Below are 12,270 nucleotides of genomic sequence, written 5' to 3'. Positions count from 1 at the left end.
GTGGAACGAGATGAGGTTTAAGGTCTTTTCCAACCCAAACCATTCTGTGAAACCTCTGCGGACAGAACGTCCTGTGTCAAGGTGGTTCATTGTCAGGCGATATTTGAGCAACAACTTCCTCTTTCTTTCCTTACTTGACCTTTCCTAACTTACTCCACCATCCTCTGGTTTCACACTGGGTGAGACTGGAGAGGTTGCTGTGGTGGACCTCAGTTCTGGGTTAGATGTGTGCTGGTGCCCTTGTGGCTGAGGACAACAGCAGCGCTTCTAAGCAGAGGTTTTTCCTGCAGTGGTTGTGGCTGCTCAGATTAAAAAGCAGACAAGTTTTTGTCTTTCTCTTTTCTCTAGGAGATAATGGCTTCTTAATCTCTCTTCCTCTCTCTGACACTCCCTCTACTCCACAGGTACCAACTGTCTTTTCTGTCAGTTCTTTATCTAAACCCTCAATATTCCCCAAGCTCTAATATTTCCTGCCTCACTTTCAAACATAATGGGTGTTTTATGCCTGGAAACTTGCCTGTCCTCAGAAATACCTTGGAAATATGGCTTCCAGGCATGGAAGTGTGGGAATTCTGTGGGTCACCAATAGATGTCCTGTCATTATTCCAAAATGTGATTGTTTAACAAGTATGAGTAGTGCATTGCTGTGCTGCAGCAATACCTGGTAGTCTGTTCACCTCTCATCTTCTTGAGAAAAATACCCAAAAATCCTCTATGCAAAGCCTGTTCCTGAATAGGCTTGTTCTTCTCCTAACAAAAGAAGTTAGTGCAAACTTTTAACTGCCCTAAGAATTCACATTGCTTAGGTTAAAACTCCCAGTCAGTGGCTGTGGGACTCCCTGGAAGAGCTGCTGAAGCTTGATTGCTGGCTTTGTAGCATTCCTTTGGAAGTTGACAAAGTGCATGTGTATTGGTAGATGAAAAATATTGGATGTTATTCTTGTTGACCTACCATGAGGTTTTGTTACACAGTTGGGGGAGGAAATACATAGAGGGAAATGCCTTTTTATAATTTAAAAAGGAAAAACCACTCCACTTTGCCACTGAGTTCCACAAGCTGCAGAGATGCCTGATAGAAAATCCCATTTCTTCTCCTCCCATTTCAAGCCCATCTGTATGTGTGTAGCTGCAGTTTTACCATTTTCAGTTTCAAGAGCTTGGTTCTTCCTTCTTTTCAGCTTTCCTGTGGTTTCTGACATGGTTGTGTTTCACCAAGAAAGGAAAATCTTCCAGTACAGCTGATTTCACGTGGCTTGTTTGAGATGTTATTTTGTATTCCGTTTGTAAACCCCTCATTCATTATATAAAATTAAAAGTGATAATTTGACACTAAAGCTTTCTTTGAGTAGAATTCTGAAAATGGGGAAAGTGTTTATTGTGTCCATCCAGCCTCAGTGGTTCACTTATGTGAAGGACACTGCACCAGATTTTGCTCCTGTTCCCAGTGATTTTGTTAAATACAGCTGTGAACTGTTTGGCAGAGCTGTGTCAGTCCTGCAGATCTGAGCCTCTGCAGTTTACTCAGCTGGAAGAAGCCAGAACATTCATGTTGAGTCATCTTTCATATGATCAAAGTTAAACTTGTTCTTGTTTGCTGTGGGGTTTTTTCCCTGTGTTATCTTGTGGTCAGTCACAACACCACACCTGATCAGCTGTTTCTTCTTCCTCTTGGCAGTGTTATCAACACAATGCTGGTGACCTGTGCTGTTTGCTGCTACCTGTTGTAAGTACAAACAATGTCCTGCCTCTTAAGCAAGGCCCACTGCTGTTGCAATCACAAGTTCCTTTTTTATAGCCTCAGAACAGTTAGAAGCTTTTTGGATGTGTCACAGAGATTTAGACATGCTATTCTTTGACAGCTCTTAAAATTCTGAGTTCTAAAGACCTTCAGTGTGCTGAAGAAAACGTTTTCCCATTGGAAAATACTGAATTAAAAGGAACCTGAATTCCTCTTATACTCTGACACATCACTGTGAGCTGTCCTCTGCATGGACTTGCTATTCCTCCTCTCCAGTTCGCTGCCTCATTTGCTCACAAGTATAATGATAGTTGGTCAGTTCTAAGATTTTCCTGCTTCTTACACTTTTTTTGCCTCCTTCTTTCTACTTTACATTTAATTCTGAGGTAATTCTAATTCTAACCCACTGAACAGTTTTCTTTAAGATTCTTTGAATACATTCTGGTAGAGTGGTGGGTGGAAAAACTTCTGCATGGTGGTTTTTTTAGTGAGACTTTGATATATTAAGATTATTTCTGTTTAAATGCACAGTATATTTTGAGGCTGCCTCCTTTCTGTAGGAGATTTAGTAGCAATAACAAAGTGACTTGTTGAGAGCTCTTCATATAATGGTTTTTATCAGGATTCAAGCCAGCTGTAGCTGGAGGCTGCAAGACAAAGCTTGCTTGTATTTTTCTCTCTCTCTTTTTAAAGACTATAGAGACTTGTAAAAAAAAAAAAAAAGTGCTTTGAAGAAATAACTTTGAAAGAATTTGTTATGGAGAGTAAAGTGGTAAAAATCTGGTTTGATCTTAAGGGTCAACTTGTAATAAAAATTATTATTTAGAGTTCCATTTGGACCTGAGTAGTATTTGTCCTTTCTTGAACGATTTAGGCATTAGTTATGCTAATCAAAGGAATTGAAGTTATGCTAATCAAAGGAATTTTAGGCATTAGTTATGCTAATCAAAGGAATTGAAAATGAATATTTAGAGAAATGCATCTCAGTGTTGACATGTTCCAGGAGAGGCCTGTTGGGTTAGACTGTGGTACAACTTAAACAGGCTTGGTTTAGGTTAGTAATGTGATATTCAGGGTTAATACAGGTTTATACTTTTAAAAAATTTATTTCTATTCAGAGTATTTGATATGTGAACTCCTAAGAATTCACTCTTGCTTAACTGTAAAAGTCCAGCAAACTTGGTTCTGTTTTGTATCCGTGGAAGTTATTAAAGTTTTGCCGAGTGGATATAGAAATTTGAGAAGAGCTTTGCAGTGCAAGCAGCTTGAATTTGGGATGGAAATTTGGGAATCTCAGTGCTATGAAGGTCTCCTTGCCCCGCACATGAAGTGTGTAGCAGCCCAGTCTCATAATAGGTCCCAAATGTTTGGCTAAGAAAGGGCAGCTTTTTTGGTGATTCTTACTGGCTTGCTGCATTTATGTTACAGAGAGTTGGGTGTTTTTTAATTAGGAGGAGGGTTGAGCTTTGTTTTGGTTTTGTTTAAATTTAAAGTTCTTGCTTGGGTTTTTTCTACAGAAATAATGTCCCACTCTTCTAAACGCCTTGAAGCTTAGGGTTTGGTGTCTTTATTGTTTGAAAGTCAGTTTTTCTTGAAGTAGAGGCCATGTGGCATCTGCAGCATCCTCTGGATTATTATATGAAATGTATTTGTTGTAGAATTTCTTAACTTCTAGCTGACTTCTGGGAATTCTTCAAATGTAAAGTGGTATTTCACTTGTAAGTTTAGTTGATTTTTTGTGTAAACAGACCCATTATAAACCCTATTGTCATTAACATGTTTTATAATCTGCTCTTGCATGTCCTGGGGGTAGTTTTGTGGGCTCTAACTTGTTTTCTGAATTTCCTTTGGCTTTTTGCAGTTATACATTGAAAAAAGAGAAGCAGCAAAATCTTAGGATGTTTTCAACCATCAGTAATTGTACCCAACCACATAAACTGCATTTGTAGTGTCTGCTTGCCAGAATGCAACAAAAAGCAGATTTTTCGCCTCATGTTCCAAGATAGAACTTGCCTCATCACACAGTCTTTCTTTTTTTATTTGTTCATTTATTCTGTATAAAACTGTAGAACAGCCCTGGTTGGAAAGGACCTCGGAAGATCTGGTCCAACCTTTTTTCCTCTGTTTTATCCGAACATATGGAAGTTTGGTGTTCTTGTATCCTTCTCCTTTTGGGGGAGGAGGCATTGAAAACATTTCAGACCTTAATTTTGGGTGATTAACGAAGGAGACTAATTTTTCATGCCGGTCTTGAAGGAAGCCCAAAGAATCGTGTCTGAGGGTTCTTTGTTGGATATGTTAGGATTAAAATCATTTCTGCTGTCCCAGGTATTGGTGTGTCCTTAGCAGGTGGCTGCTGCTGTTCTGTGCTCCTCTGTAGAGCTGTTTAGTCTCTGCTAGACCTGCTGTCATACCTATGAGTTACCATTCCAGTTGAAAATAGGGAAAAAACAATTTCCTGTCTTCATTAAATACAACTTGATTGACAAATTGATTTTCACTGAACTGAAGTCAGTCACATTTCAACTTAAAGCTGTTTCTTCTATATTTAGATTTAGCAGTGATAATTTTGAATAACCTTATTGATTACATGGGATTCATTTGGTTGTTCTATGGAAGATATTTGCATGAGTAGGTGCCTAATTTGTGTACAGATCCTGTACCCAGCAGCCTTCCCAGGAACCTCATAAAATATCAGGCAAAGTCTAAGGAGATACTGCTGCAGAAATTAGAGGTTACACCATACTGTGAGGTTCTGCCGGAGTATAAATCTATTTTACTGTGCACAAAGCAGTTCCTGAACAGTGCCATCATGTCCTAACAGAGGACAGGGTGCTTGGTAAATCATATTATTTGCTACTGATTCTAACAGGATTAAAATATGGATGCCTAAATTGACATTTAAGCAGAGATAGCAGGGCCTTAATTTGTAACACAAGCACAGACAGATGGCAGTTGTGGTGGGAAGACCTTTTAAAAAATCTTTCTGGTACAACAGAAGGGACTTTAATTTCCTTGTCTGAGCTGGGTAATTAACAGTAACTGTTCTAAGTGGGATCTGGTAGAATTTGAGGACCAGTGGGTGGCTCGAATGCCATACCTGCATTTAGCAACTCTGGAACATTGCATCTTGGATGCAGAGGTTTGCTTTACTCTGAATGCTGCAACTTGTTTGGTGGTGTCATGCTGGATTATTGTATAAAGCAGCATCACTTAAGCAAAACATGGGAAAAGCTTTTTCATGACTTACCTTGAATGCAAGGCAGTCGTAGCCTAACAACTGCTTTAAATTCCTCAGCCCTCGCAGAGCAGGGAGGAGGAATGTGCTGCTGCCCTAATGCCACCCTGGCTCAGAGCTCGGGTATCCAGCATGGCCCCAACAAATGCCTTTTGAAAACTCCACACTGCTTTTCCCAAAGCCTGGTTACATAGGTTGAGATTCTAACTGTGCTCCCAGCTCATTTATTTCACAGCCGTGCTGGGCCTGAGCTTGGGAAGCAGCGAGAGGTGAGAGATTGGTGCGTGGAGTTCCTTCCTGCTCTGCAGTGACAAAAGGAATAATGTGCTTTAACAGGCTTTTAGTGTTCTACCCTCCTCCCACTTGTGTTACTTCAGGATGCTGGAGGCAGATGGCACAGTGCTCTGGCACCTTTGGATCTGTCTGTTGGATCTGAAAATTAACCCTCACGAAAGAAATTCCGTAATCATTTCAAGAGCTGATGTGCTTTTCCCTTAAGTAGATTTAACACCATGATTAATATGGTCTCAAAATACATTGTTGTCACTGCTTTGGACAGCAAAGTAGAAACGTGTCAACCTAAAGGTTGTTGGCTGCTCTCAGCGATGCCTTGCTGATGTTTTAATTCCTTTGTAGAGCCTGCTACGTGTTCCAAGGTTTGTGTGACTGATGGACTGCTGCAGGCTCAGCTCCTTGTTTTAGCTGGAGTTCTACCCCGTGCAAAACTGAAAGAGGCATTACAAAGAAATATTGGGAAATTTTAAGAGGATTGATGTGTTTTCTTTAAGTCTGACCCGCATCTTTCGCCCGTGGCTGTTCCAGGCGTTTTGCAGCCGACCTGCACTTGGTTTGCTGGTCAGAGCATCAAGGTTTGTGTGGAATTTTCCATGACTGCCTAAGCACTCTGATGCATTTGTGGCAGCTCCCATTACAAAGCTGCTCTGCTTTTTCTCCTCCTTACAAAGCATTCTAGAAATAGCAGACAGATGAGCCAGTGTGTTCACTAAATGTGTTTATATAGTTAGTATTTAACATAGATTTAAATCCATGGAAGCATCCATTGCTTTTTCTGACTCTTGTAACATTTACAAAGCAAATATATCTTTTAACAGTGGAATATTTATTTCTGTTTAGCTTTCCTGGATATTTTCCACAAACTACATTCCTCTTGTTCTCAGTTCTGGCTATAGCTTCTGCAGTGTTAGTTTGTGCTCTGCTCCAGTGACAAGGCTGCTGTGCTGATGATCTGGGGTTTGTATCATATTGGGGTTGTTCTTGTGGAGTTGTTTTTTGCTGGTTTTTTTTTTGGTGTTCCTGTAGCATTGTACCCTTTTGCTTCAGCTCCTGTTTCTTGACCTCTGTGCCAGGTTTAAATTCACTTTTATTCAGTCTCTGAAAAATATACCATGTCTACAAGGGCAGGTTGTCATACACTGAAAAGCAAACGAGAGAGAGGATGTTTCTCAGAGGTTGTTGTTTAAAGGATGCTTCAAAGGCACTGAAAAAAGGTCTGTCTCTTTTATGTTTCCATCTTCTGAGCCCCCAAATACCTGAGTCTCATGTGTCTTAAAACACTTTCCTGTCAAAAGAGAAGTATGAAGGAAATGCTATCAGGTGGTTTTGTGTTGCTTTCAATTGAACAGGACAATCTATTTCAGTTACAGAATGATTTGGTGCCATAACTTCATTGCTGGTGGCTGGTCCTTGTGTATGAGCTTGACTAGAATTTTTATTTGATCCTAGACCTTCCTGAAATAGCCTTTTCTTCTCTGATAGTCCTCATACTTTGGACAACCTTTCCTTTGTCACAAGCTCTGTCATTTGCCTGATGTTGTCTCTGTTGGTTTGGGGGGTTGTCTTGCAGTTGGCTGATTGCAATTCTGGCTCAACTCAACCCTCTCTTTGGGCCGCAGTTAAGCAATGAAACAATCTGGTATCTTAGATATCACTGGCCTTAAGGATGTCTGTGCTGTGCTGCAGTTCATTGACTAGGTGAGTATGCTCAGATTTAATGATCTATTCGGTGTGTTAAAGCTTCAGGAGACATTGAGCAGTAGTGTGAGCAGTGTGCTCAAACTACTGCAGCTCTTTTGTAGGAGAAATCTGTCTTTCTGTAGGCTGCAACAAAACATTTTGGATGTTAGTCTTGACTGGATATGTGAAAAGCTTGAACTGAATTATTTATTGACAGTATTTTTCTTTCTATCCTGTCATGTGGTGCTGTGTTCAGGGATTTATAAGGAGAACAAAATATTTCTTCCAAAAAAAAAAGTAATTGGACTGGGGTGTTTTTAATAGCTAACATAAGTGGATTTCCTGATCTTTACCAATTGTTAAACCTCTCCTCAAGCCTGCTACCATTTCACCTAAGACCTGCCCTGCTTTCCAAGGCAACACAGAGTTGGCCTCATTCATTTGGGAAGTTGGAGTGGGAGCTGCCATTAGAAGGAATGTTCTTTATCTCTTGTCAATACATTGCACTAGCCCTGAGCTCACAGCTTGATGGTTTATTTTGTTTTTAATGACAGCCTGTGTGCAGCTTTAATCCCAGGTGAGCCTGGTGGTTGCTGTCTGGACAGTGCTGCTGGAATGTGGTTCTTGCAGTTCCTGGGCTTTTTGACAGGGCCAGCAAAAATAAAGCGTTGTACTAAAAGTACCTTGATGCTGTTGGGCTTGTCCAGGAGGGCAGCGTTTGGAATTGAAGGTTCAAATGAAGGAAATGTGGAAACAAGCACCCACGATTATAGTTTTTTAGCTTGTAACTCAATAATTAAACACAGTTTTTTTGTCCTTGTACAACGCAGTCTTGGTTCAGCGCAGCAGGCAGTGACAGTTGATGTTATAGCTCTGTTAAATGCTTTCTGTGAAGTGTCCTGGACATTTGCTCCCCAGTTTCAGAGAAGGCTTCATGTGAACTGGGATGTTGTCAGACTGCAGCCCGTGTGTGTGTCTGTAGCTCCTTTTAAGCACCAAGCAGAAGCTAAAGGTAGACTTGGCCCTGTTTCAACTCCAGGCCTGTAATTAGCTAAGTCAGTCAAGCAGAATTTCCTCGGAGCATTTTCACTGCTTGGGTGCTAACATATAATTAGTTAGCTAAAACAGAGAACAGCGTGTTTTGGTAATGGGCACCCAGATCCCTGAATCCCATAGGATGATTCAGTTGCCTGGGATCTGAAACTGAGATGGAGTTATCTGGACATAAAAATTGGGCTTCATGGTCTGCATGTTGAAGCCAGCAAGGACAGGCAGGAGGTGAGACACAACCTCTGGACTCCTGCTAACAGAATCAGGCCTTTCCCCTTCCATTTCAGTGAAGGATTTTCCAGAGAACTGGAGTTAAATTCATACCAAAGCAGAGAGGGAACTTGTATGTTTGAAGATGACTGCAGAATTTGTGAGGAGCTGTCATTTTTAAACTTACTGATGGAGTGTTTAAGCCCTGCATAGCACGTGTTGTGTTACATGAAGGAGTTTGTTTTAAGCTTTCATCTGATTTCATTGGCTTGATTTCCGAATAAAATTAAGATTCTTGTCCCTGAAAAAGAATTATTTAAGAAAGTAAAAGCATATAATAATCCTCAAATATCTGTTCTTTGTTGTTTGAAATGGGCTGTCACAGGTCACAGCACTCCAGTCTTGTTTGAGTGCTGTTGCAGGGCTGAGGGAGGTGCTCTGTGTCCTGTCCCTGCTCCTGTGGAGTTTCTGACTAGACAGGAGCTGTGAGCGAGATTCCATCTGATAACAGTTGGGATATCTCTCTGACACTGCATGGATTCCCATCAGTGTAGCAACCAGTTATTTCTGGATTTTGAGATGTGCTTTTCCAGCATTCAAGGAACATGTACTATACTTGTTTCTGCCTCCTGTTCCTTTCAGTTGAGGTTTGGGTGGATTAGTATGGAAAATGCAAAGAGAATGAAGTGCTAACTCCCAAAGTGGAAAGATCCTTAAAAATAAGGATGATTTAAGCAAACCCATTTTACTTTACCAACTGAGCAAGCTGAAAATGCTCCAGTGAGCTCCTCGTGTTCTGCTGAGGAGCTCTGCGTATGCTGACTTGATTGATCTGTGCCAAATTACACAAGTTTGCTCTGTGTTTTCAGGCAGTCTCCCTCCCATCCAAGGGATGATTTTAGAGTAATTCATTTGATACTTCACCAAGTTAATAGCTTGGATGGCAGCGTGTAAGAGCACACAAAGCTCTGTAGCCGTGGTAAATCCGGGCTGTGGACTCTTCCAAACTGTGATCCAACACCGCCTTTTCTCCTTTACTCAGTGAATTCACAGTCTGTGTTCTCAGAGCAGGAACCGTCTTTGTGCAAGTCCAAGAAGGGCTGTTATCCAGCTCACTGGATGGCGTTAGAGCAGTGAAAACATTTGAGGGAAATAGTTGTTCTACCAGCTTATAATGTAACTAAAACTACTTGCAGTAACTTCAGAAATGAAACTGCCAAGAAAACATCCACACAGATGAATTATCTCCAGTTCTTGACCATTGCTCAGTGCATTTGTGGAATGGAAATAGCTGTGGTTAACAGCCAGGCTTTCAATTAGCAAACTGTCTCCATGGAAAGGAATAATAAAGTTGCCTCTTGCTTTGCAGGTGAAGAAGAGATGAAAAACTGCACTGACCCAAAGGTGCCCTTTCCGTAGCTGTTGGATGCGAAGCCTGGCAGTAATGCCTTAACCTTTCTAATGTTCTTCAAGTGGCTTGTTCAAAGTCCTGTATTTTTTCCTACTATACCATTTAACAGTGTGCCTAATGCAATTTATACTCCTCTTTGGTACTGTCAATTTTTGACTGTTAACTCCAGATGTGATGAAAATTTCTATTTTTACGGGTCGTGGAATCACATTTCCTGTTCATTTTATCTGTAATAACACTTTCTGTTTGCAGGTCTTAGGTTGTCTGTCATTGTGCTGTTCACCCCTGTTCTGTTTGCACTGGACAAAAATGTGTGCAATAAACTGTGAGGAGAGGAGAAACAGTGCTACCATGTGCTGATGGCAATTTTTTTTTTTTTCCAAATGAATTGTATTCTTGAGAAATCTGGCCTTAAATTTCTCATGCCTGGAAATAAAACTAATCTTTTGCTTGATACAAAATGTTCTTGTGCCGTGTTTAACTGTTACTTTTCTGTGGGTTTAATCCCATACTTGGAGTTGAGCTGAGGAAATTTAGGTGATGTGGATAAATTGTAATTAAGTTAAATAGTGGGAATAGATGGGCAGCTTGTTGCTTGTATCAAGACCTCATAGTGATTTTGACAGGAGGCTGATTTGAAGGATATTTATAGGAGCAAATGGCTTGAATTGAACAGCAAACATTACAGTTGTTTTGTACTGACCTGACACTTGCATGTGGAATTGCAGACCTGGGAATGCACATGACAACGTGGGCAAGAGGTTCCTGAGGCTCCTCAGTGTCAGCCGAGTCTGTGGGGTTGGGGATGGATCTGGTCAGTTGTTTGCTGAGGAGTAGCTTCAAAGCATGTAAATGCTGCTTCCTGAATGCTTCCTTACCTCATGTCCAGATAAATTACAATTATTCCCTTTATTGTTATGCCCAAGGACATAATAGAATGGTTAATATTTTATTTGCTTTTCCCTCTTGGATAGCACCATTAACTTGTTCAGTGGGCCAGCACTCATTACTACACAGGAAATTCCAAGATCCTGACATGTAACTTGCAGTGATCCAAAACTGGACAGTGTGAATTGCAAAAGAGGGAAGAATGTGCCCGTTATTACAAATAAGCATAACAGCTGTTGGGACTGGAATAGTGGATTTTTTTATGTTACTGTCTAAGAGCTGCATTTTACCATGCAAGATGCTGTACACAGTCATGTTACACAGTCTGTACCAAATAATTCCTAGGAAAATTGAAACCAAGTGATCACATAAAAACTTAGGGTTGTTGTTTGACTTTTGTGGAGAATGAGGTATGTTGACATTGTATGAGGAGGGGAAGAGAAATACTTCAAGACATTGTTGACAGATGTGAGATTTTAAGATACGTTGATCTGCTTGTCATATTTACCCTAAAGTGAAATATGCCAGAAGAAAACAATCAGTGACAAACAGTGCTGTTAGTTTATTGTGTTACCACTGTCTTTAACAAGCTTTCTATTCTAGGTTCTAAGCTCTCACTTGCTCTAGAAGAGAGAAGTAACCCAGAGTTCCCATGGGGTCTCACTGGTGCTGAATTTAATGGAAAGAGCTATTCCACTCCAAGAAGCCACAGAGTCATTCAAACTTAGGTGCTTCCCAGAAAGAAATTCCCCTTTTTCAGCATGGTTAATATTTCCTCTGAAGCAGATGCCAGGTGGTGGCATGACTGAAGAAGCTGAAATAATAATGGATTGTGTCTGTTCTGTAGATGTTGTATGACTTTCTCTCTGCATGGTGGTTGTGGAACGGTCTGCTCCATGTGTGCCAGGAATTAACACTGCTTGGGATAATTTCTTTTTTTGCATGACTGCAGGAAATGAGAACAGAGGGATTCAGCCACTGGTGTTTAACAAACAATGCAGGTACCAGAGCCTTTATCATGCACTAGTCTTTGTTTTCTGACAGCAGAAGAGAACACGGAATGTTCAAGTAATAAAGAAAGAAATTTGTGCTTGAAATGGAAAACCTGTGCCTGTGGTGAAAGATATTTGGGTAAAAAAAATTAGGAAATTGAAGGAAACTGACTCCGCAGTCAAGTCGTGAAGACTTTTAAGTCATAAACTCTGGCAACGTGCAGAGTGAGAATTTAGGTCAGGGTCATTTCAAATGCTTTTTTCTGCTTTTGTTCGTATTGTTTAGGAAATTCTAATATTTGCATCTCTGCCCCTCACAAGAAATTGTTCTGGAGCGTTTATGGAAGTTTACTTTTCCTCTAGTGGGAATCATGGAACCATTTTACTCCTGTGAAGGGCTGAGTTGTCAGAGGTGGGTGGCTGCTCCCTTGTTTCCATAATTAAACGTCATGGAGTCTCTGGGGCAAAAGAAGAAGAGGAAATGGGGTGAAATGCAAAAAACTTCTTTAAAGACTAGAAGCCATATTCTTTACAAATAGCAAGATAAGAACGGCTGGGTCTATTTTTTATTATGTTTATTAGTAATAATTTCTCCAGTTGTGTCTGAAGCAGTCCAGGCCAGCCACCTGTCACTGTGAAAGGTGGTTGTGCATGTAGCTGAAGACAGTTGGAAAAATACAGAGCAGCAGGTAGAAGATGGACGGATGGATGGATGCAGAGGGTAAGTACACGCAGGGCCGCAGAGGAGCAGCACCGGGCTGTCGGGACA

General features: G+C 40.8%; 1 protein-coding gene across 1 annotated transcript; it reads left to right on the top strand.

Annotated features, from left to right (window-relative positions):
* Window positions 1-6: 6 nt before the first annotated feature.
* On the top strand, window positions 7-10,082 carry ATP6V0E1 (ATPase H+ transporting V0 subunit e1). The gene is made up of 4 exons (XM_017728206.1): window positions 7-81; window positions 1,676-1,723; window positions 6,841-6,968; window positions 9,580-10,082. Exons 1-3 carry the CDS (start codon window positions 11-13, stop codon window positions 6,932-6,934), a joined length of 213 nt encoding a protein of 70 aa, XP_017583695.1. The 5' UTR covers window positions 7-10; the 3' UTR covers window positions 6,935-6,968; window positions 9,580-10,082.
* Window positions 10,083-12,270: the final 2,188 nt, after the last annotated feature.

The sequence above is a fragment of the Corvus brachyrhynchos genome, unplaced genomic scaffold (genome assembly GCF_000691975.1).
Source record: "Corvus brachyrhynchos isolate BGI_N302 unplaced genomic scaffold, ASM69197v1 scaffold21, whole genome shotgun sequence".
NCBI lineage: Eukaryota > Metazoa > Chordata > Aves > Passeriformes > Corvidae > Corvus > Corvus brachyrhynchos.
This window is presented reverse-complemented; position numbering and strand designations above follow the sequence as displayed.